This window comes from Hemitrygon akajei, chromosome 1, assembly GCF_048418815.1.
Source record: "Hemitrygon akajei chromosome 1, sHemAka1.3, whole genome shotgun sequence".
Classification (NCBI taxonomy): domain Eukaryota; kingdom Metazoa; phylum Chordata; class Chondrichthyes; order Myliobatiformes; family Dasyatidae; genus Hemitrygon; species Hemitrygon akajei.
The window spans coordinates 182450735-182477322 of NC_133124.1; the positions used below are offsets into that span (position 1 = coordinate 182450735).

At 47.2% G+C, this 26588-nt stretch overlaps 1 protein-coding gene across 1 annotated transcript in view; it reads right to left on the reverse strand.

The window, feature by feature from the left end:
* Window positions 1-9103: 9103 nt before the first annotated feature.
* Window positions 9104-26588, reverse strand: part of cd79a (CD79a molecule, immunoglobulin-associated alpha) — a 23083-nt gene continuing 5598 nt past the window's right edge. Inside the window, exons 3-6 of the mRNA XM_073055895.1 lie at window positions 18503-18751; window positions 15863-15981; window positions 12629-12694; window positions 9104-9825 (exon numbers count right to left, since the gene is read on the reverse strand). Of these exons, the coding sequence (XP_072911996.1) occupies window positions 9712-9825; window positions 12629-12694; window positions 15863-15981; window positions 18503-18751 (548 nt within the window). The 3' untranslated portion in view covers window positions 9104-9711. The remainder of the gene's footprint in view (window positions 9826-12628; window positions 12695-15862; window positions 15982-18502; window positions 18752-26588) is intronic.

Sequence of the window (26588 nt, forward strand, 5' to 3'; positions counted from 1 at the left end):
TAGCATGGTTACAGGCAGACACAGTTAAAAAAAAACAGTTACATCAAGGTACAGTTAAATCTGGTACAGTTAAAATCAGGTACATTTACATCCAGGTACAGTTACAGTGAGTTACAGTTTGCATCGAAGTTACAGCCATGAGCAGATAGAGTCAAATACTGATACAGTCAGGTACAGACACAGTCACATAAGCTACGTCAATTACAGTTGCAGTCAGATACATTTGTAGTGAGGTACATTTACAGGCATTCACAGTTGAAGCCAGTCACAGTTACAATAAGTACAGTTACAGTGAGGTAGAGTTAGAGTCAGGTAATTTACATCTGAGTATAGATACATACAACTAGTTACAGTTACATTCAGGCAAAATTACAATCAGGTACAGTTACATCCTGGTTCAGTTACAGGCAGGTACAGTTACAGTCCAAGTACAAGTAGCTGCATCCAAGTACAGTTACTGCCAGGTACATATATGATCAGGTATAGTTATATCTGTGTACAAATGCAGCCAGGTACAGTCACAAACAAGAGAAAATCTGCAGATTTTGGAAATCCGAGCAACACACACAAAATGCTGGAGCAACTCAGCAGGCCAGGCAGCATCTAAGGAAAAGAGTACAGTCGACGTTTTGGGCCAAAACCCTTTGGCACCTCTTCTCCTAGATGCTGCCTGGCCTGCTGAGTTCCTCCAGCATTTTGAATGTGCTGCACAGTTACAGTCAAGTACAGATACCGTCAAGCACAGATATATCCAGGTACAGCAGCATCTGAATACTGTTACTTCCCAGTACATTTACAGTCAGGTACAGTTACATCTGGGTACAGATGCAGTCAGACACAGTTACAGCCAAGTGCAGTTACATTTTAGGACAGGTACAATTATAATGAAGTACAGTTACAGCCAGGTACAGTTATATCCGGGCACAGTTGAATTCAGGCACAGTTACAATCAGGTACAATTATAGTGAGGTACATTCACAGCCAATCATAGTTAAAACCAGTCACACTTACAGCCAGGTACAGTTACAATGAAGAACAGATACAGTCAGGTATAACTATTGTAAGGTTCAGTTACAGCCAGGCTACAGAAAAGGTCAAATATAGATACAAACAGGTACAGTTACAGTCAAGTACAGTTACAGCCAGGTACAGTCACAGTCAAGTACAGATAAATCTGAATATAGTCACATCCGAGTACAGTTACTGTTAGTTTCAGTTACTGTCAGGTACAGTTACACTCGGGTACAGATGCAGCCAGATGCACTCATAACCAAGTACAGTTACAGTTCAATACAGTTTTGGACACCTACAGCTACAAACAGATATAGAAACAGCCAGGTAAGGTTACAGTGAGGAAAAATTACAGCCTGGTAGAGATACATCTGGGCACAGATACAGCCATGTACTGTTACAGTCAGGTACAGTTACAACCAGGTACAGTTACAGTTAGGTAAGTTACATCTTGGTACTGTTACAGTCAAGTACATTTTTATTCGGGTACGGTTACAGCCAAGTGAGCTTAAGCCAGGCGCAGTTAATTCCAGGTGCAGCCTGGTAAACCAGGATACCCCTCTAAACCAGGATACCCCTCTAAACCAGGAAGCATCCTGGTAAACCAGGATACCCCTCTAAACCAGGAAGCATCCTGGTAAACCAGGATACCCCTCTAAACCAGGAAGCATCCTGGTAAACCAGGATACCCCTCTAAACCAGGAAGCAGCCTGGTAAACCAGGATACCCCTCTAAACCAGGAAGCATCCTGGTAAACCAGGATACCCCTCTAAACCAGGAAGCATCCTGGTAAACCTTCTGAACCCTCTCTAAAGCTTCAATATCCTTCTTGTAGTGGGGCGTCCTGAAAGGTGCGCAATACTCCAGATGTGGCCCAACCAGAGTTTTATAAAATTGCAACCTCCTGACTTTGAACTCAAAGCCTCGACTAATAAAAGCCTCCTCTGTGTAGCCACTTCCAAGGAGCTATGAATTTCAGGTGCAAGATCTCTCTGCTCAGCAACACTGTTAAGGAACATGACCTTAACAGTGCGCTGTCGCCTTGCATTCACCCGACCAAGGTGCAACACCTCACTTATCAGAGTTTATCTGGCATTTTTCTGCCCGTATCTGCAATTGATTTACATCGAGCTGTGTTCTTTGCCAGTCTTCTACGCTACCCACAACTCCACCAATGTTGGTATCATCCACTAATTTACTAACCCACCCACCTACATTTTCATCTGGGTCATTTATATACAAATAGCAGAGGTCCCAGCACAGATCCCTGTGAAACTCCCCTAATTACAGAGCTCCAGCTTGAATAAATCTCTTCAATTACTCTCTATCTTCAATGCACAAGCCAGTTCTGAATCCAAATGGCCAATTCGCCGCAGACCCCATTCATCCTGATCTTTTGGATTATCCTCCCATGAGAGATTTGTCAAACGCCTTACTAAAATCCATGTAGTCAACATCAACTGCCCTACCCTCATCAATCTCTCTCGTCATCTTGTCAAAAAACTCAAACAAGTTGGTAAGGCACAACCTGCCCCACATAAAGCCAAGCTGGCTCTTCCTAATCAGCCATGGGTTTCCAAACGTTCACATATCCTATCCCTGAGAGCTGCTGTAGAGTTACAAGTAGAGTTACCAACAAGTACATTTACAGTCATGTACAGTTACAACCAAGTACAGTTAAAGTCAGGTAGAGTTACATCCAGGTACAGTTACAGTCAAGTACTGATATAGCCAGGTAGAGTTACAGCTGGGTACCATTACATTCCGGTACAGATACAGTCAAATGCATATATAGATGGAGCCAGGTACAGTTACAGTCCGGCACAGTTACATGCAGCTACAGTTACAGCTAGGTACATTTACAGTCAAACCGTTACAGCCAGGTACAGTTACATCGGGGTACAGGAAAAATTAGGTGCTGTTACAGTCTGATACAGTTAGAACCAGGTGCAGTTTCAGTCATGTACAGTTACAGCCGTGTAGAGTTAAGGTGCGGTACTGTTACAGCCAGGTACCATTACAGTTAAGTACAGTTACATCAGGGTGTAGTTTCAGCCAGGTAGTTACATCTAGTACAGAATCAGAATCAGGTTTATTATCACCGGCATGTGACGTGAAATTTGTTAACTTAGCAGCAGCAGCTCAATACAGCTACATCGGAGTACAGTTACTGACATGTATAGACACGGTCATGTGCAGTTATATTCAAGTATAGGTACAGTCACATATATTTACAGTGAGAAACTGTTATGCTGAGGTACAGTTACAGCTTGGTACAGTTACTTTCAGGTACAGTTACAGACAGTATAGTTACATCTCAGAACCAGTAGAACAGGTACAGATACAGTGAGGTGCAGTTACATCCAGGTACACATCCAGTCGGGTACAGTTGCATCCTGGAACAGGTACAGCCAGGTACCTTTACAGGGGGGGTACAGTTACAGCCATGTACAGATACACGCAGGTACAGTTATAGACAGGTACAGTGACAGCCAGGTATAATTACATTGGAGTCCATAAAGACAGACACATACATTAACAAGCAGTTACAGTCGGATATAGTTACATCCAGGAACTGGTACAGGCAGGTAGAGATACAGCCAAGTAGAGTTACAGTCGAATACAGCTAAAACCAGGTATATTTACAGTCAAGTACAGTTACAGTCAGGAACAGTTCAGCCAGGCACAGTTACATCCGGGTACAGATACAGCCAGGTACAGTTACAGGCATGTAAAATTACATCCTTACACAATTACAGACATGTACAGTTGCAGTCAGGTACAGTTGTAGCCAGGTAAAGTTACTATCAAGCACAGTGAGAGCCAGGTACATTTACAAACAGGTACAGGTACAACTAACTGTAAATGTGCCTGACTATATCTGTTTTTAACTGTATCTGTATCTGCATGTGACTGTACCAGGCTGTAAATGTACCTGTCATTATGTATCCATATGTAAATATACAGTCATGTATATTTAGAGATACAGCCAATTACATTTACAGTGAAGTACAGTTACGGCCAGTTACAGTTACATCTGAATACAAATTATTATGTACATGTACATTTGTTGCCATGTAGAGTTTCAGCCAGGTACAGTTACAGTGAGGTATAGTTACATCCAGCGCCAGGTAGAGCCAGCTACAAATACAGGGAGATACAGTTACACCTGGGTACATAAAGACAGGTAAATTTACAGCCAGGTACAGTTACAGTTACATACACGGTTACAGCTATGTATAACTACAGTGAAGCTACAGTCACAGTCAGATACAGTTTCATCCGGGTACAGTTTGAGTCAGTTAAAGTTACATCTGCGTCTGGTTACAGCCTAGTATGGTTACAAACGGGTACAGTTAGAGTGAGATACAATTACAGGTCGATACTGTTCACATTGGCCATAGGATTAATTTTGATAGGATTAATTACTGTGCCATGCCAATGGCTTTTGGGACCACCTGATGAAGGAAGCTATTAAAATCAAGCTAGATAGAAAGAATTTTAACAAAGGTGGAGGGCTTGCTCTTAGTAAGAACTGAAATTCAGTTGTAAACAAAGTGGGACAGCCAAATCTGCTTGGATGAGGACTAGACAATCAGGAAGGACAGATGACAGGGATATAAATACTACCTGGACATACCTAGGCATCATCCCTGATAAAGATGGCAGAGTTTGTCATTGAAACATCCATTAGAATCGATAGCTGTATCCAGCTGGAAACCTGAGAGGAGTTTATTTGAGGTACAGTTATAATCAAGCACAGTTTCCACCAGGTGTATTTACAGTGAGGTATATTTACAGTCAGGTGCAGTTACAGTCAGATACAGTGACATCCGCATAAAGTTACAACCAAGTACTGTTACAGTCAGGCACAGTTACAGCCATGTAATTTAGATCCAGGTACAGTTACATTCAGATAGAGTCACAGCCAGGTACAGTTACAGTCAACTACAGTCACAGTCATGTACAGTTATATCCAGGTACAGTTACATTCAGATAGTTACAGCCAGGTACAGTTACAGTCAACTACAGTCACAGCTATGTATAATTATGTCCAGGTACAGTTACAGTCAACTACAGTTACAGCCATGTACAGTTATATCCAGATACAGTTACATTCAGATAGTTACAGCCAGGTACAGTTACAGTCAACTACAGTCACAGCTATGTATAATTATGTCCAGGTACAGTTACAGTCAACTATAGTCACAGCCAACTACAGTTACAGCCATGTACAGTTATATCCAGGTACAGTTACATTCATATAGAGTTACAGTCAAGTACATCTATATACACTTAGAGCCAGGTAGAGTTACTACTAATTGTACCCACTTGCAGTTTGCAAAAGTTTATAGTTCCTTTGTTACTTTTTACAGACTAACCTCACCAGCCCTGTACTACAATGAACATCTAATAAAATTGCTGGAATCACAAAATTTGCGACTCATTCTTGACCACTGAAATGCTTTCTGGACAACATCAGCTCCGGGTCCATTGGAGGTTAGCCCTACTCCCTGTACACACAAAAACACAAACCCACTGACGACACCACTGATGTTGGACAGGTCACCGGTCAGCTTACCACAGTGAGACAGGACACCTGGTTAAGTGGAGCCACAGGAAGTTTTTAATTTATGATTTTCCTCTGTAGGGGGCCACAGTAGCGTAGTGGATACCAGGGGTCGGAGTTCAGTTCTGGCATCCTCTGTAAGGAAGTTTGTACGTTCTCCCCTTACGTGCGTGCATTTTCTCTGGGTGCTCCAGTTTCCTCCCACAGTCCAATGGCGCACTGGTTAGTAGGTAAACTGATCATTGTAGGTTGCCCTATGATTGGGCAAGGGCTTAAATAGGTGGGTTGCTGGGTAGTGCAGCTCGCTAGGCCGGAAGGACCTGTTTCATGACAAATCTCTAAATAAAAAAAATTAACGTTTGCAGATCTGAAGAACTCCAGGAGGATGAGTGAGTGCCAGCCTGCACTGGGAGTTCAGAGTAGGAGAGAGTCATCAGCTTTAAATTGCTGGGTGTCAAAGTATCGGACGAACGCTAACAAACTTCTGTAGATGTTCGCGTTAAAATTATCCTGAGTTGCATCGCCATCTGGTACGGCAATTCGAATTCTTACATAGTAAGAAGCTGCAGAAGGCAATGGACTCAGCCCGGTACATCACAGACACATCCGTCCCTACTATCTGTCTCCAGAAAACAACAGCCATTATCAAAGATCCCCACCATCCAAGCCATGCCAACTTCTCAGACCTTGTTAAAAAAAAACACAAAAATGCTGGCAGAACTCAGCAGGCCAGACAGCATCTGTGGGAGGAGGTGGTGATGATGTTTCAGGCCTCCTGATGAAGGGTTTCGGCCCGAAACGTCGTCACTATCTCCTCCCACGGATGTTGTCTGGCCTGCTGAGTTCTGCCAGCATTTTGTTTTTTTTAAATTTATTTCCAGCATCGGCAGATTCACTCGTGTTGCCTTCTCTGAGCTTGTGTCTGGCAGGAGATACAGAAGCCTGAAGTCCCACACCACCAGGATCAGGAACAGCTACTTCCCTTCAGCCATTCGGTTCCCGAGCCAACAGGCTTAACCCCAATCATTGCCTCAGTACAGTAGCACTGTGACCACTTTCCACTACGATGAACTTCTGTTTTTTTTTCTTATTCTAAGTGTGCTCTTTCTTGCAAAACACAGTATCAGTCCTGACAAAGGGTCTTGGCCCGAAACGTCGACTGTACTTCTTCCTATAAATGCTGCCTGGCCTGCTGCGTTCCACCAGCATTTTGTGTGTGTTAATCATTTATGTTTACTTATAGTATAATGATTATACATATAATATAAATGATATAATTTATGTTTTTCTTGCAAGCGCTGTTTATCTGATGCTAACTGCCTGTGAGGCTGCTGCAAAGCTAATCTTTTCTTTTAATCTTTTTGAATGCTGGGTTATTGACCCAATAGCTTTCCGGCCCTTTGTCCTTCCCTCCCTATCCCAGACTACCAGCCCAGATATTGTCACCATCAACAGAGTAACCCTGGAGTGTGTGTGTGTGTGTGTGTGTGTGTGTGTGTGTGTGTGTGTGTGTGTGTGTGTGTGTGTGTGTGTGTGTGTGTGTGTGTGTGTGTGTGTGTGTGTGTGTGTGTGTGTGTACGTCTGCTTTGTGTGCATATGTGCATGTGTTTTTGATTTCCATGTGTGCATGCATGTCTGTCGCAGTCCCAGGCGAAGACTTTCTCTCGTGGCTGGTATTGCGGAAGGTCAACGTCTGGGAAATGGTCAGGATGGGGGGGGATCAGACATGTTGTTTTTGAGAGGACCCATGAGTTTGGAGGATGAGTGCCCACGATGAGTCCAAGCGAGTAGTGTTTGATAGCCACATACATGAAGGCACTGTACGATCTCAGCAAGTCAGATAGCATCTGTGGAGGGAAATGATGTTTCAGGACAAGACCCTTCATTAGGACTGGAAAGATGGAGGCAGAGGTTACCGGTGTAAAGAGGGGGAGGGACTGAGTGGTGCGTGAGAGGTGGACCCAGGTGAGGAAGGGGAGTGATAGGTAAAGGTAGGTTGGTGGGGGAGAGTGGGGACGATGTCAAAAGCTGGCAGGTGATGGGTGGAAGAGGCGACAGGGCTGAGGGAGGACAGTAGACCATAGAATATAGGGAAGGAAGTGCGGAGAGAAGAATAGGTGGGTGATGGACAGATGGAGAAGGCTGGGGAGGGAAAAGAAGTGATCATGACTGGTGAAATAAGATGGGGGAGGGACAGAGGTGAATGATTACTGGAAGTAAGAGAAATTGATGTTCATGTCATCGGGTTGGAGGCTACCCAGACTGAAAGTGAGGTGTTGCTTCTCCAACCTGCATCTGGCCTCGTTGTGGCAGTACAGGAGGCTGTGGGCAAACGTTTTGATGCAGGAATGGGAAGTGGGATTAAAATGGCTGACCATCAGGAGATCCCGGGCAGTACAGTGAACAGACCAAAGGTGCTGGGTGAAGTGCTCCCTCACTACACCCCTCCCAGAAGCAACACACTCTGCTACCTGTATGTATAATCTATATTTTCATTTATATTTATCATTATTATTGTTATGAGCAGAGAGACAACATCTGCCGGAAGTAAATTCCTTGTATGTGCATAGGTACTTGGCGATTAGAGTCTGTTTCTGATTCTGATTTATGGCCTTCAGGACATCACTGTTGGGCCCTGATGTTGAATAATAGGTCGAATGTACCTAAGGCAAAAGGATTTAATCATCTTAGTTGCTGGGAAGGGGATAGACACAGGGTGATGTCTGTGGCCTTGTCTGAGAGCTGGTGTTGGGCGTTTGAGGACCAGGACTCTAACTGGTGTACTGGTGTGTGGTGGAGACTCAGAGTGTTTGGGGAACAGGGTGTTGAGTCCAGCAAGGGGTGGGGTGGAGTGCCATTAAGTTGGTGTTTAGAGGTGGGAGGTTTGAGGCAGGTGCAAATTTGTGATTGGGTAGATCTGGGGCAATTGGTTAGGAGACGTAAGTAGGCGAAAGGGTGAGAGGGTTGGAGTTTTGGACATTTGAGGTGGCTGGAGAGTGGGAGACAATGAGAAGGAAGGGTATTGTGAGGTTGGAGAGTGGGTGTGAAAAGCAGTGTGAAATGGGGGAGGGGAGGTTTGGGCAGTGGGCGGCTGAGTGGGGACACAATGTTAAGGAGTTTAGACTCTGAGGAACATGAAAATTCTAGTTTTTGGGGAATTGGGTGGTCAGTCGAGGTCCGGATGGGCTATGTGCTGGGGTGGAGTTCACTGGAACCCCACTTCCCCTTCACTCACTCCTTACACCTCCAAGGGGCACATTCAGGACTGTGGCGGCAGTGTGTACATCAGCATTGAGGATGAGAGGGTTGAGAGCTTCAAGTTCCCAGATGTAAACATCACCAAAAGCATGTCTTGCTCCAGCCACCTTGATAACACAGCCAAGAAATCTTGTATCTGGGGCCGTGTTGACTGGACTCCTGCCCTTCCCTTCTCTCCACGGCCCGTCCTGGAAAGACAGCCTGCAGTGGACATTGCTGACCACAGCGACGGATGAGGAGAACAAACGCCACTCAGACAACATCTCAGAGCGACAAGCAGTGTTTATTGGCTCAGTGGAAGCAGGAGAGGGGGGGCTGTGGTTGGAGGAGACGAAGTGAAGGGAAGCCAGCAGAGGGTGCAAGATGCCTTAATCAGCCTCAACCGGACGCGGGAGTTGAATTTATTTTCCTCCCGGCTGCTCACCAGCGCAGACGCAATGAAAACAACCCAAAGGACTGAAGGCACTGGACCTTTCAGAACAACGTTGTTGAATTCCGATGCAAAATTGTAGGTCAGACCCACACTGAAGCTAAAGGATTTAACAATCTCATTTGCAAGGAGGGTGTTGGACTCGGGGTGAAGCTCTCATTGCACACTCCCAGGATCAGGCACAGATTGAAGCACCCTCCATATTGTCCCATCAGACACTCCCAGTGTCAGACACAGACTGAAGTACCCTCTATATCATCCCATCACACTCTGCTGAGATCAGACAGACTACATGCCCCCCCACCCCCGTGGGTGAATGAGGGTCAGTGGGGAGTGAATGGGCCCAGTGCCCCTGCCCACTTCTCAATAATGATGGGCAGTTAGCAAGTGGTGGGGGTGGGGGGGTTGCCTACTGCAAGCGAGCGCCTCTCCTCGTCGAGCCTCAGGGCTTCTCCAGATCGACAACACTGCGGCGGCAGTTGGCCACATCCTGGTACATGCTCTGCTGCCCTCGGGTGATGTCCTCGTACGTTGCCTGGTCTTCCTGATTCAGGCCCTGTATTGGGAGGAGGAGGAGAGAGAGAGAATGTGAGAGAGTAGTGGAGTTGGAGAGGAAAAAGAAGGGGAGAAGAGAGGGGGAGAGAGATATACAGGGAGAAATGTGTGAGAAAGAGAGAGGAGATAAGAGAGAAAGTGTGAGCGAAAGAGAGAGAGGAGAGAGAGATGCAAGAAAGAGAGAGAGGAGCGGGAGAAGTGAGAGGGCAGAGGAGGGAGGGGGAGGCAGAGGGGAGAGAGAAAGAGGGAGAGAGGGGGACAGAGGAGAGGGAGAGAGGGGAGAGAGATTGAGATTGATTGATTCTACCTCTCACCCACACGCTAGAGTAGAACTCACAGTGCCCGTTTTTTAGGCCACAATTAAGGTTGCCCTTCTCACATCCCACAGCCAAAGAGAGGGACAGCTGATGTGTTAATAAGCAATTAAAAAGCTGGTGGGAGGGTGGTGGGGTGCTTTTCAGGGTATGGGTAGGGGAGGGTTTGAGCCTGAAGCCTGCGGAGGCAGAATTCAGGAGGAGGAAGAATTGGAATGCTTTGTGGGGTGTTAGCATGGAATATGATGGAGCAAATGGCCTTGAAATTGAAAAGACTTGAATTGCCTGGGCTGCAGACCAAGTGCTAGGAGATGGGATTATCACAGATGGCCTGATTTTACGCCCTGTGACTATGGCTCTGCACAGCCGAGGAGTGAAGCTGCCCAAAGATTCTGGAGAACCCTCCCGCTCTCGACACCAATCCATTGAGGTCCAAAATGGTTTGGGGCTGCAGAGTACCTCGCCCTCGTCTGCTGCCCAGATGTCATCTGGTGGTGAGGGATTTTCCTTTATAAAGGAGTCCCCTCCTTTATAGTGGGGACCTGGGCAGAAAGTGTTGCATTGGGCAGTAGCATGTAACACAATTGACTTCAGGAAGGCGAGGAGGGGTGTACATGCTCCTATCTACATCAACAATGCTGAGGTCGAGTTCAAGTTGTAGGTGTGAACATCACCAAAAGCCTGCCCTGGTCCGTTCATGTTGACGCCATGGTCGAGAAAGCTCTCCAGCGCCTCTACTTCCTCAGAAGACTAAAGATATTTGGCATGTCCCCATAGACCCTCACCAATTTCCATTAATGCACTATGAAGAGCACCCAGTCCAGATGCACCACTACTTGGTGGCCAACTGCTCCGCATGTGACCATAAGAACCTGCAGAGAGTTGTGGACACAGCTCAGCACACCACAGAAACCACAGACTCTGCCTCAGTAAGGCAACCAACATAATCAAAGACCCCATCCATCCTGAACATTCTCTCTTCTCCCCCCTCCCACTAGAATCAGGTCTATCACCACTGACAGACATCATGAAGTTTACTGTTTTGTCGAATCAGTAAAGAGTGAAACATAATAAAGATCTCTAGGCAGAAGATACAAAAGCCTGAACGTATGTACCGCCAGGTACAAGGACAGCTTCTACCCCAATGTTTTATGACTACTGAGCAATTCCCTTGTATGATGAGATGGACTTTTGACCTCACAATCTACCTCACTATGATCTTGCACTTCATCATTTTCCCTCCACTTCCCTTACTCTGTTACACCGTTCTCTGCATTCTCTTATTGTTTTACCTTGTTCTGCCCCAATACACCTTGTAATGATTCTGATCAGTATGAACAGGTTTTTTACTGTACCTTGGTCCATGCAACAACAGGAAACCATTAGTAAGTTGATTAGAGTTGGCGTGTGGCCTAGTGGATAAGGCATCGGTCTAGTGATTTGAAGGTCACTGGTGCCAAGCTGCTTGGGTCCTAGTGCCCTTCCCTTGGACAACATCGGTGGTGTGGAGAGGGGAGACTTGCAGCTTGGGCAACTGCCGGTCTCCCATACAACCCTGCCCAGGCCTGCGCCCTGGAAACCTTCCAAGGCGCAAATTCATGGTCTCACGAGACTAACGGATGCCTAAAAAAATAGTAAGTCGCTTTAGGGACTCTCCAGCCACCTGCCATTTCTGCGGCCAGGAGGAGACAGCATGTCACCTACGTATGGAGTGTGAGAGGTTGCAGCCTCTATTTGAGTATCCTCTCAGAGGCTGCACCTTGAGATTTGGCTGCACCTTATCCCCATGCTTCAGATGTTGGCTCACCCAGTGTGGGCAGGGAGAGGTGGTAAGTTGCTCAGAGGGAGGGGAGGATCTCTTGGCTGTTAGCTCCTGGGATGGCCATTCATGGGCTGAGACTGCAGGTCCGTCGACGGTTCCACTTTACGCCCATGCCTACGTGTCCCCCGAAGAAGGACATGGATACAATGGGGTATTTCCGGGAATGGAGGGCCCCTCAGGTGCTCAAATGCATTTTGGATCATGATGATTGTATTATAATTTGAAAATGTAAGTAGTGTTTATTGTGAAGCACTGAAGTAATATATTACTGTGATTCTGTAATCACTGAAAAAGCACACTTGGAAAAGGGCAGGAGAGAGGATTTGGGATTAATGTCTGATCTACACTTCAACACCATGGCCTCAGCACAGGGGAGATAGCATGGGACAACAAACACGAAATGCTGGAGGAACTCAGCAGGTCAGGCAGCATCTCTAGAGGGCAATAAGCAAGTTGATGTTTTGGGCTAAGACTCTTCATCAGGACTGAAGAGTTCTTGGCCCAAATTGTCAACGGTTTATTCCCCTCCATAGAGGCTGCCTGACCTGCTGAGTTCCTCCAGCATTTTGTTATGTTGCTCAGAATTCCCAGCTTTTGTCTCTCTTTTGCCTTTAGGATGGGAGAAAGACTAACAAGAGGGGATGATGCAGGTGGGGAGAGATTTGTACCTGATACAAGTTCTCGTTTTCCTCCTTATAGCGCTGAATTCTCTCCTTTAGACTCCTCTGAGACTTCTGCAGGGAAAGATATTCACAGATATTGCAGATCAAATCATCTCTTTCGATTTTTTTCTGACGATTGATCAAGCTGGACAGTCGAAAGATAATTCCAGTGACTGTGCGGTAATCAATGCAATGAACAGCAGGTGTTATACCAAAAAAGCACAGAGCTCGAGTAAGATAAAATGACCCTGGGATCAGACATACAGTGAAGCCCACTTACACCGTCCAATCACAAGTTCCTGAAGTGAGAAACAAAGAGCAGCTCCCTCTACACCGTCCCATCACGTACTCCCGAGGTCAGACAGAGTGAAACTCCCTCCACACCATCCCATCACACACTCCCGAGGTCAGACAGAGTGAAACTCCCTCCACACTGTCCCATTACACACTCCCGAGGTCAGACAGAGTGGAACTCCCTCTATACCATTCCATTATGCACTCCCAGGATCAGACACAGAATAAAGCTCCCTCTACAGCATCCTATCTCACACTGCCAGGGTCAGACAAAGTGAAGCTCGCTCTGCACTGTCCAATCACACAGTCTTGCCTTCCCTCAACAGGAACACTGCATTCAGTATTGCATAACTGAGAGGCAAAAGCTAGAAATCTTGAACAACACACACAAAATGCTGGAGGAACTCAGTACGTCCGGCTGCATCTGTGAAGGGGAATGATCCCGAATGAGACCCATAATCAGGACTGGAAAGGAAGGGGCAGAATTCAGAATAAGATGGTGGATGGCGATGGAGTACACGCTGACATATGATAGGTGCGACTAGGTGAGGGGGAAGGAGGGTGAGTGGGGGAGAGGATGAAGTAAGAAGCTGAGATAGGTAGAAGAGGTAAAGTGCTGAAGAAGAAGGAATATAATAACAGAGGACTGTGGACCGTGGAGGAATGGGAAAGGAGGTGATGGGCAGGTGAACAAAAGAGAAAGAATGAGAAGGTCCAAGAAGAGGAGGATGGTTGAAGATGGGTGACGGGATCATTGATAGAGTGGGTGGAGAATCCTTGCCAAAGAAGTTGGTTCAGAGATGGACATCATGGGGAGCGTGGAAGTCAGTGAGGTGCGTGGGCTGAAGGACAGAGGCAGGGACGTTGCTGATAGCAGAATACACCTGACACTGATCTCAGTGAGGAGATGACCTTTATCTTCTCTGCATGAATACCGGAGACGCAGGGGACTCCTCCCCTCGGGGACCATTCGTCCCAGGGCAGATCTACCTGTGCTCACACACCGGTGTGGGGTGCTCAGCCTCAGCGGTGTGGAGGGAGTTTCACTCTGTGTCTGACCCCGGGAGTGTGTGATGGGACGGTGTGGAGGGAGCTCACTCTGTGTCTGACCCCGGGAGTGTGTGATGGGATGGTGTGGAGGGAGCTTCACTCTGTGTCTGACCCCGGGAGTGTGTGATGGGACGGTGTGGAGGGAGCTTCACTCTGTGTCTGACCCCGGGAGTGTGTGATGGGACGGTGTGGAGGGAGCTCACTCTGTGTCTGACCCCGGGAGTGTGTGATGGGACGGTGTGGAGGGAGCTCACTCTGTGTCTGACCCCGGGAGTGTGTGATGGGATGGTGTGGAGGGAGCTTCACTCTGTGTCTGACCCCGGGAGTGTGTGATGGGACGGTGTGGAGGGAGCTTCACTCTGTGTCTGACCCCGGGAGTGTGTGATCGGATGGTGTGGAGGGAGTTTCACTCTGTGTCTGACCCCGGGAGTGTGTGATGGGACGGTGTGAAGGGAACTTCACTCTGTGTCTGACCCCGGGAGTGTGTGATGGGACGGTGTGGAGGGAGCTTCACTCTGTGTATGACATTGGGAGTGTGTGATGGGACGGTGTGGAGGGATCTTCACTCTGTGTCTGACCCCGGGAGTGTGTGATGGGACGGTGTGGAGGGAGCTCACTCTGTGTCTGACCCCAGGAGTGTGTGATGGGACGGTGTGGAGGGAGCTTCACTCTGTGTCTAACCCCGGGAGTGTGTGATGGGATGGTGTGGAGGGAGCTCACTCTGTGTCTGACCCCGGGAGTGTGTGATGGGACGGTGTGGAGGGAGCTCACTCTGTGTCTGACCCCGGGAGTGTGTGATGGGACGGTGTGGAGGGAGCTCACTCTGTGTCTGACCCCGGGAGTGTGTGATGGGATGGTGTGGAGGGAGCTTCACTCTGTGTCTGACCCCGGGAGTGTGTGATGGGACGGTGTGGAGGGAGCTTCACTCTGTGTCTGACCCCGGGAGTGTGTGATGGGACGGTGTGGAGGGAGCTCACTCTGTGTCTGACCCCGGGAGTGTGTGATGGGATGGTGTGGAGGGAGCTTCACTCTGTGTCTGACCCCGGGAGTGTGTGATGGGACGGTGTGGAGGGAGCTCACTCTGTGTCTGACCCCGGGAGTGTGTGATGGGATGGTGTGGAGGGAGCTTCACTCTGTGTCTGACCCCGGGAGTGTGTGATCGGATGGTGTGGAGGGAGTTTCACTCTGTGTCTGACCCCGGGAGTGTGTGATGGGACGGTGTGGAGGGAACTTCACTCTGTGTCTGACCCCGGGAGTGTGTGATGGGACGGTGTGGAGGGAGCTTCACTCTGTGTATGACATTGGGAGTGTGTGATGGGACGGTGTGGAGGGAGCCTCACTCTGTGTCTGACCCCGGGAGTGTGTGATGGGACGATGTGGAGGGAGATTCATTCTGTGTCTGACCCCGGGAGTGTGTGATCGGATGGTGTGGAGGGAGTTTCACTCTGTGTCTGACCCCGGGAGTGTGTGATGGGATGGTGTGGAGGGAACTTCACTCTGTGTCTGACCCCGGGAGTGTGTGATGGGACGGTGTGGAGGGAGCTTCACTCTGTGTATGACATTGGGAGTGTGTGATGGGACGGTGTGGAGGGAGCCTCACTCTGTGTCTGACCCCGGGAGTGTGTGATGGGATGGTGTGGAGGGAGCTTCCCTCTGTGTCTGACCCCGGGAGTGTGTGATGGGACGATGTGGAGGGAGATTCATTCTGTGTCTGACCCCGGGAGTGTGTGATGGGACGGTGTGGAGGGAGTTTCCCTCTATGTCTCATCCTCCAAGTGCCAATCACCAGGCAACAGTGGAGAGGCAGCAGCAACAGGAGATTGGGTCATCGCCAACCATCTCCTCTCCTGACCATCACCGTTCCACACTCCCCTCCCCCACCGAAACCACATTCACCTTTCGTAGAAGGATTGTCCCAGGAATGATAACAAAACTCAGCAGAAGAATCCCCTCCACCATCAGGATGACATTCTTCTCTGAATCCTTGAGGTTGAAGAGTCTTGAGTAAGGAATCCCTGGGGCAGAGAGAGTAGAGCAGGGGAAGTCAATCAGAGTCAGATCACAAACGCATACACACCCAATATGAAAGCCCCTGTGCACAGGGTCACAAGAGGGTGCAGAGGGTCGTGGACTCAACCAGCTCTATCATGGGCACAGCCCTCTCCACTGATAATGGCATCTTCAGGAGACCGTGCCTCAAGAAGTTGGCTTCCGATATTAAGGATCCTCACCATTCGGGACATACCTTCTCATTACTACCCCTGGGGAGGAGGCACGGGAGTCTGAAGATCCACACTCAATGATTCATGAACAACTTCATCAGATTTTTGAACAGCCCATGCACCCGTGAACACTACCTCACTATCCTTATTCTTTTTACACTATATATTGATCTTTGTAGAGTAATTTTATGTGGTTCTGTGCACTGGAGCCTCCATACTAGTGATGCAAGCATGAAGAATGCTCTCCACTCTACATCTGTAGAAATTTGCTGCAGCCTTTGGTGACGTGCCATATCTACTCAGACTCCTGATGAAGTAGAGGCCGTGCTTCCTTGTGATTGCATCATTGAGTCGGGCCCAGGATCGACGTTGACACCCAGGAACCTGCAGCTGCTCACCCTTCCACTGCTGACCCCCTCAATAAGGGCTGGTGTGTTTTCCCCTAACTTCCCCTTCCTGAAGTCCACAATCAGTCCTTTGGTCTTGCTGATGACGTGAGCAAGTTTTGTTTTTGCTACGACATCACTCAACCAAATGATCTGTCTCACTCCTGCACACCTCTCATCACCATCTGAGATTCTGCCAACAACAGTTGTATCATTAGCAGATATAAATGGTGTTTGAGTTATGACCAGATACACAGTCAGGAGTGTAGAGAGAGTAGATTAGTGAGCTAAGTACGCATCCTTGAGGTGTGCCGGCATTGATCATCTGCAAGAAGGAGTTGTTATTACTCATCTGTACTGACTGTGGTCTCCTGATGAAGATGTTGAGTATTCAGTTGCAGAGGGAGTTACAGATGCCCAGGTTTTGAAGGTTATAGATCAGTCCCGAGGGAATGATGGTTTTGAAGCGGAATCAATAAACAGTAGCCTTATTTATGGTTTTCTGTTGTCTAAATGCTCCAAAGCCCAATGACACAGTAGGTCTAGGTCGGTCCTCAGGCAGGAGTTAATTCTAGCCATGACCAACTTCTCAAAACACTTCATCACAGATGGTGTGATAACCTCATTTTGCTCTTCTTGGAATCGTTTCTAAGCCTGGGAGAACTCCTCTGCACGCTCTCCAGAGAATTAATGTCAGATGATAAATCCAGCAAACTTTGTTGGGGAATTTCATCAGATGTGAAAGGACACTGGTGCATCAGTGAGATGCATATGGTCACAGGGAGAGTGAGCAAAACACGCACACCCACCCACCCACCCCAGATCTGATGAAATTCAAACACAAAACCCTGGAAAGGAGAGGTTCTCATGTCCATGAAGAGCCAATTTTGGGAAATGGGGCAGGAGGAAGGATACAGGTTGGATCTTTGTGACATAGCACAAATTGGGGTGAGGAACAAGGAGATACCTGAAGAGTGAAAGGCTCAAACTTGATACCAATGGGTAGTTGGCTGGGGAGTTATTGGCAAGGAGATTGAAAGCTTAGTGACATGGTCTCAAGACAGTAACCTTTCCCTCAGTGTCAGCAGAACAAAAGCTTTTTATTGACTTCAGGAAGAGGGGTGGTGCACATGCCCCTGTCTGTGTCAAAGCTGCCGAGTTGGAGATGGTTGAGAGCTTCAGGTTCCCAGGGGTAAAAATCATAAATAGCTCATCCTGGCCCAACCATATAGATATTGTGGTTAAGAAAGTGCAACAGAACCTCAGCTTCCTTAGGAGGCTAATGAAATTTGGCATGTCCCGTTAACCCTCAGCAATATTGACAGAGCACCATCGAAGGCATCCTATGACATGGAGACATCATGGCTTGTCACGGTAACTGCTATGGAAGCTGCAGAGGTTGTGGACATAGCTCAACACATCACTGAAAGCAGATTCCATGGACTCTGCCTCGAGAAACAAGCAACATAATTAAAGACTTTGCCCACCCCAGGCATTCTCCCTTCTCCCCCTCCCCACCCACACTGGTAACAAAAGAACCTGAAAGCTCGTAGCACCAGGCTCAAGGACAGTTTCTATTCTAAGACTTGACCGGTTCCCAAGTATGGTAAGGTAGACCCTTGACCTCCCAATCCTGCCGCGGCCCCTGCACCGTAATGTCTACCTTTCTCGTAACTGTAACTTGACCGGTTCCCAAGTATGGTAAGATAGACCCTTGACCTCCCAATCCTGCCGCGGCCCCTGCACCGTAATGTCTACCTTTCTCGTAACTGTAACATCATATTTAGCATTCCGTACTGCCTCAACGGACTGATGAATGGAATGATCTTTTAGATGGCATACAAACAAAATCATACGCTGTATAGCAGGAAGTGTGACAATAACAAAGCATTTCATCGATTAGCCTAGTCTCAGACTGAGACACTTACTGTAGACTCGCAGCCCGATCTCACAAGAGGTGTCATTGTTTGAATTGCGACAGCGGTAAATGCCAAGGTCTCTCAAACCCACATTCTTCAAGGTGAGCTGCTTGCCTTCTGAGACAAGGTCCCATTTGGAACTGTTGTAGGCCCTCTTTTCCCAGAAGATGCTACCCTCAGACTCAAGGTGACAAGGCAGGATGGCTGTAGTCCCAAACTCAGCTCGGGTAGTGGGTGGTGGAATTTTCACCTCAGCCCCTACGATTCAGAGCAAGGATAAATTTGATCATGTAACTCTGTGCCAAATTGCTTGCACACACACACACACACACCCACCCCAAGACACATACGTATTCACACATACATGAACATACCCACACCAACCCACATACTTTCTAGTTACTCTCTCTGCTCTTGTTTGTTCACCCATCATCTATTAGTGCAGAGTATAGTGAGAATGGCTCCAGGGGGAGTATGTTGTTATGTGTGTGGGATGTGAGAAGTCTGGGACACCACCCATCTCCCAGATAACCACATCTGCCACCAGGTGCACCAAACCGCAGATCCTGAGAGATGTATTAAGGAACTGGAGCTACAGCTCAACGACCTTCAACTCATAAGGGAGAATGAGGTGGTGATAGATAGCAGCTACAGGGAGGTAGCCACCCATAGGTTGCAGGAGACGGGTAACTGGGTGACTACCTGGAGAAGAAGTGGAAATGAACAGCCAGTGCAGAGTACACCTGTGGCCGTTCCCCTCAATAATAAGTATATAACTTCTGATTTTATTGAGGGGAGCCACAGTGACTGGGTCTCTGGCACTGAGTCTGGCGGTGTGGCTTTGAAGAGTAGAGAGGTGAGGAGGACGGCAGTGTTGGTAGGAGATTCTTTAGTCAGAGGAACAGGGATGAAGTTCTATGGGCCTGACAGAGACACCCGGATGGTATGCTGCCTCCCTGGTGCCAGAATCAGGGATGTCTCGGATTGTGTCCATGACATTCTCAGGGGTGTGGATGAACAGCCAGAAGTCTTGGTGGATATTGGTACCAATGACATAGGTAGATACTGTGAGGATGGATTTCAGGGAGTTAGGGAGAAAGCTGAGAAACAGGACCAGGACCTCCGGGGTAGTAAGCTCTAGATGTGCCACATGCCAGTGGAAGTAAGAATGGGATGACTTGGCAGGTGAATGTGCGGCTGAGGAACTGGTGCAGTGGACAGGTTTATGGAGGTATAACCTATATAAAAGGGACAGGTTACAGCTGAACTCTTGAGCTCCTTGGGGGCAGGTTGGCTAGAGTTGTTCAGGTGGGTTTAAACTAATTTGGCAGAGGGATGGGAACTGGGGTGATAGTGTGCATGATGAGGTAGTTGGTTTACAAACAGAGGCAATGCGTATTGAGACTCACATGGAGGGGCTGATGATAGGGCAAAATTGCAGTCAACAGGATGAATTGCAACATAAATGTGGACAAAATCAAAAAAGGTGAATACAGGACTAAAGGACTAATATTTGAATGCGAGCAGTATACGGAATAAGGTTGATGAGCTTGTAGCACAGTTACAGATTGGCAAGAATGATGTTATAGACATCACGGAATCATGGCTGAAAGAAGATTATAGCTTGGAATCGAATGCCCAAGGATACACATTGTATTGAAAGGATTGGCAGGAAGTTAGAGGCTTGGCTTGGCTCTGTTAGTTAAAAAAGAAACTGAATCGTTAGGAAGAGGTGATGTATGTTCAGAAGGTGTTGAATCATGGATAGAGTAAAGGATAGTGTTGGATTGTGGTCATCGTGATCTGAAGGTCGCTAGTTCGAGCCTTGGCTGAGGCTGCGTGTGTGTCCTTGAGCAAGGCACATTGCTCTGCGATGACACCAGTGCCAAGCTGTATGGGTCCTAATGCCCTTTCCTTGGACAAAATCAGTGGTGTGGAGAGGGGAGACTTGTAGCTTGGGCAACTGCCGGTCTTCCATTAAAAAAAACCTTGCCCAGGCTTGCACCCTGGAAACTTTCCAAGGCGCAAATCCATGGCCTATTGAGACTAACAGAGGCCTGCTCTCTACTCACTCTAAAGAAACTGCAAGGGTAAAAAGACCCTGATGGGAGTTATATACAGAACCCCAAACAGTAACAAGGATGCAGTCTACAAATTACAACAGGGATAGAAAATGCATGCCAAAACGGCCATGTTACAATAGCCATGGGGATTTCAATATGCAGGGCGACTGGGAAAATGAGGTTGGTACAGTATCCTGAGATGGGGAATTTCTAGATTGCCTACAAGATGGCTTTTTAGAGCAGCTCATGATTGAGCCCACTAGGGTATCGGCTATTCTGGATTGGGTATTGCGCAATGAAGCAGAATTGATTAGAGAGCTTAAGGTAAAGGAACCCTTAGGAGATAGTGATTAGGATATGGTCGAATTCACCCTGAAATTTTAGAGGGAGATGCTAAAGTCAGGTGTATCAGAATTACAGTGAGGTAAAGAGAATTACAGAGGCATGAGAGAGGAGTTGGCCAGAATTGGAAAGAACACTGGCAGGGATGATGGCAGAGCAGAAATGGCTGGAATTTCTGGAAGCAATTTGGAAAGCCCAGGATATTTACATCCCAAAGAGGAAGAAGTAGTCTAAAGGCAAAATGAGGCCACTATGGCTAACAAAGGAAGTCAAAGCAACATAAAAGCCAAATTGAGGGCATACAATAGAGCGAAAAATAGTGGGGAGTTAGAGGACTGGAAAGCTCCCACATCATGAAGACCCTGGAGAGACTTGGTCTAGAGCAGCTCCGGCCTATTGTTAGGCCACACTTAGACCCCCTCCAGTTCGCCTATCAGCCCCAACTAGATAGATAGATAGGAGTTGAGGATGCCATTGTCTACCTGTTGAACCGTGTCTACGCCCACCTGGACAAGCCAGCGAGCACTGTGAGGGTCATGTTTTTTGACTTCTCCAGTGCGTTCAACACCATCCACCCTGCTCTGCTGACAGTGATGCAGGTGGATGCTTCCCTGGTATCATGGATTGTTGATTACCTGACTGGCAGACCACAGTACATGTGCTTGCAACACTGTGTGTCAGACAGAGTGGTCAGCAGCACTGGGGCTCCATAGGGGACTGTCCTGTCTCCCTTTCTCTTCACCATCTACACCTCGGACTTCAACTACTACACAGAGTTTTGCCATCTTCAGAAGTTTTCTGATGACTCTGGATGCATCAGCAAGGGAGATGAGATGGAGTACAGGGCTACGGTGGGAAACTTTGTCACATGGTGTGAGCAGAATCATCTGCAGCTTAATGTGAAAAAGACTAAGGAGCTGATGGTGGACCTGAGGAGGGCTAAGGCACTGGTGACCCCTGTTTCCATCCAAAGGGTCAGTGTGGACATGGTGGAGGATTACAGATACCTGGGGATACAAATGGACAATAAACTGGACTGGTCAAAGAACACTGAGGCAGTCTACAAAAAGGGTTAGAGCAGTCTCTATTTCCTGAGGAGACTGAGGTCCTTTAATATCTGTCAGACAATGCTGAGGATGTTCTACGAGTCTGTGGTGGCCAGTACTATCATGTTTGCTGTTGTGTGCTGGGGCAGCAGGCTGGGGGTAGCAGACACCAACAGAATCAACAAACTTATTCGTAAGGCCAGTGATGTTGTGGGGGTGGAACTGGACTCTCTGATGGTGGTGTCTGAAGAGAGGATGCTGTCCAAGTTGCATGCCATCTTGGACAATGACTCCCATCCACTCCATAATGTACTGGTTAGGCAAAGAAGTACATTCAGCCAGAGACTCATTCCATTGAGATGTAACACTGAGCATCATAGGAAGTCATTCCTGTCTGTGGCCATCAAACTTTACAACTCCTCCCTCGGAGTGTCAGACACCCTGAGCCAATAGGCTGGTCCTGGACTTATTTCCACTGGGCATAATTTACTTATTATTGTTTAATTATTTATGGTATTTTTTATTGCTATATTTCTTCACTATTCTTGGTCGGTGCAGCTGTAATGAAACCCAATTTCCCTCGGGATCAATAAAGTATGTCTGTCTGTCTGTTTTAAATACCAGCAGAAGGCAACTAAAAAGACATTAAGAAAGTAAAGATGGAATACAAAAGTAAGCTAGCCAATAATATTAAAGAGAATACTCGTAGTTTCTTCAGATGCATAAAGTACTAAGCGAAGCAAGAGTGAATATTGGACTCCAGGAAAACGATGCTGGAGAGGTAGCAATGGGGGACAACGAAATGGCAGATGTACTGAATAAGTATTTTGCATTAGTCTTTACAGTTCAAGACACTAGCAGTATGGTGGTCGTTCTAGGTGTCAGGAGTCATGAAGTGTGTGAAGTTACTATTACTAGGGAGAAGGTTTTTGGGAAACTGAAAGGTCTGAAGGTAGATAAGTCACTTGGACCAGATGCCATACACCCCAGGGTTCTGAACGACGTGGCTGAAGAGATTGTGGAGGCATTAATAATGATCTTTCAAGAACCACTGGATTCTGGAATGGTTCTAGAAGACTGGAAAATTGCAGAGGTCACTTCATTCCTCAAGAAGGGAGAGAGGCAGAAGAAAGGAAACTACAGGCCAGTTAGTCTGACCTCAGTGGTTGGGAAGATGTTGGAGTCGATTATTAAGGATGAGGTCTCAGGGTACTTGGAGGCACATGATAAAGTAGGCCATAGTCAGCATGGTTTCCTGAAGGGAAAATCTTGCCTGAACAATCTGTTGGAATTCTTTGAAGAAATAATAGGCAGGATAGACAAAGGAGAATCTGTTGATGTTGTTTACTTGGATTTTCAGAAGGCCTTTGAAACTGCCACAGAAGAGGCTGCTTAACAAGTTTTGAGCCTGTGGTATTAAAGATTCTAGCATGGATAAAGCAGTGTCTGATTGGCAGGAAGCAAAGACTTGGCACAAAGGGAGCCTTTTCTTGATAACTGACAATGACTAGTAGTGCTCCACAGGGGCCTGTGTTGGGACCAATTCTTTAAACGTTATATGTCAATGACTTAGATGACGGGATTGATTGCTTTTTTGTGAAGTTTGCAGATGATACAATGATAGGTAGTTTTGAAGAAGTAGGGAAGCTACAGAAGGCCTTAAACAGATCAGGAGAATGGGCAAAGAAGTGGCAGATGGAATATAGTGTTGGGAAGTGTATGGTAGAAGAAATGAAAGGGTTGACTATTTTCAAAATGGAGAGAAAATACAAAGGTCTGAAGCAGAAAGAAATTTGGGAGTCTTTTTGTAGGATTCACCAAAGATTAATTTGCAGGCTGAGTGTGTAGTGAGGAAGGAAAAAGCGACATTAGCATTCATTTCAAGAGGACTGGAATATAAAAGCAAGGATGTAATATTGAGACTTTAAAAAGCACTGATGAGGCCTCACTTGGAGTACTATGCACAATTTTGGGTTCCTTATCTTAGAAAGGATGTGCTGAAACTGGAGAGGGTTCAAAGGAGGTGCATGAAAACAATACGAGGAAATCTGCAGATGCTGGAAATTCAAGCAACACACACAAAATGCTGGTGGAACACAGCAGACCAGGCAGCATCTATAGGAAGAAGCACAGTCGATGTTTCGGGCTGAGACCCTTCGTTAGGACTAACTGAAAGGAAAGATTGTAAGAAATTTGAAAGTAGGAAGGGGAGGAGAAAATGCGAAATGATAGAAGAAGACTGGAGGGGGTGGGGTGAAGCTGAGAGCCAGACAGGTGATTGGCAAAAGGGATACAGAGCTGGAGAAGGGAAAGGATGATGGGACAGGGGGCCTAGGGAGAAAGAAAGGGGGAGGGGAGCACCAGAGGGAGATAGAGAACAGGCAGAGTGATGGACAGAGAGAGAAAGAAAGAAAAAGGGGTGGGGAACTAAATATATCAGGGATGGGGTACAAAGGGGAGGAGGGGCATTAATGGAACTTAGAGAAGTCAATGTTCATGCCATCAGGTTGGAGGCTACCCAGCCGGTATATAAGGTGTTGTTCCTCCAACCTGAGTGTGGCTTCATCTTGACAGCAGAGGAGGCCATGGATAGACATATCAGAATGGGAATGGGACGTGGAGTTAAAATGTGTGGCCACAATTCCTGGATTGAATGGTGTGTCATATGAAGAGTGATAGCTCTGGGCCTGTATTCAGTGGAATTCAGAAGAACAAGTGGTGACCTAATTGAAACCAACTGTATGGTGCAAGGTCTTGAGTGGATGTGAAGAGGATGTTTACTATGATGGGAATGTCTAAGATCAAATGACACAGCATCAAATAGAGGGGAGTCCTTTTAGAACGGAGACGAGGACAAATTTCTTCAGCCAGAGAGTGGTGGATCTGTGGAATTTGTTGCCACGGGCAGCTGTGGAGGCCAAGTCTTCATGTATATTTAAGACAGAGGTTGATAGATTGTTGATTGGTCTGGGCATGAAGAGATATGGGGTTAGGGGTGGGGGGGAGGCAGGAGATTGGGGTTGAGAGGAAAAATGGATCATACATAATGAAATGGCACAGCAGACTCGATGGGTCAAATGGCCTAATTCTGCTCCTATATCTTATGGTCTTATACATATGCAGGATAAGGGGACACACACACACACACACACACACACACACACACACACACACACACACACACACACACACACACACACACACACACACACACACACACACACACTCCTGCTGCAAGTAAGATACAGAAATGCGCTTATATGTCTGACAATGAACTCAATATTAACTTTGTCTTTGACATTACCAGAATATCAGTCTCCAACATGGGCCCAATCCTCCAGGACATCTTCAAGCAGTCTGAGACTTTCTACAGCTTAACCATCTCAGACATGCCCTCTCCAGGAGCCTGAAGACCACACTCAATGGTTCAGGAACAGCTTCTTCAGACCTCTGAGCAATCCACGAACCCATGAACAATACCTCGTTGTTCCTTTATTTCTGCACATTCGTAGTTTTGTAGTTCATTGTTACATTCTGACTTTGCACTGTACCGTTGCCGCAAAACATCAAATTTCATGACTTTTGTGATAATAAGCCTGATTCTGATTCGCAGCCCAGCTGTTCTCATTCTATTAATCCCATTCTCTGGTGAATTTACTCACACACTAGCATAATTTATCCATGCCTAGAGCCATTTACGAGGTTAGAACAGGGAGGGGTATACTCCATTGGCATTTGTGAGAAGACTAACATAGTTAATGTTTTAAAGTTAAAGTAAATATCGAAGAAGCTAAATTACTGAAAAGTTCAGTCAGCATCTGAGAGGAGAGAGAATGTTCCAGATGGATAATCTCAGAATCAATATCAGAATCAGAAATACAGTTTGCCATGAATTTTGTTGTTTGGTGGCATACAATTTGTTACGGGCAACACTCCCACATCACTCCATCACCACCACCTGCCCCGTTCCCACTGAGGTGGGGCAGTACTCGGTTGGAGAGCTGCTCCCACACCACAAGCACCCATTGGGAGCACCACACATACAAACTGCCCCTCTGGGATCACTGTACATACCCACTGCTCATCTGGGCACATCGCACATACCCACAGCCCGTCTGGGAACATCACACATCCCACTGGTCATCTGGGAACATCGCACATACCCACTGGTCATCTGGGTACATCGCACATACCCACTGCCTGACTGGGCGCATCGCACGAACTCACTGGCCGTCTGGGAAAATCGGATCTACCCACCGGCTGTCTGGGAACATCGCTCATCCTTCTGCCCATCTGGGAAAATCGCTCATACCCACCGGCTGTCTGGAAACATCGCTCATACCCACTGGGTGTCTGGGAACATCGCTCATACCCACTGGGTGTCTGGGAACATCACACATACCCACTGGGTGTCTGGGAACATCGCTCATACCCACTGGCTGTCTGGGAACATCACACATACCCACTGGGTATCTGGGAACATCGCTCATCCTTCTGCCCATCTGGGAACATCACACATACCCACTGGGTATCTGGGAACATCGCTCATCCTTCTGCCCACCTGGGAACATCACACATACCCACTGCCCATCTGGGAACATCACACATACCCACTGCCCATCTGGGAACATCACACATCCCACT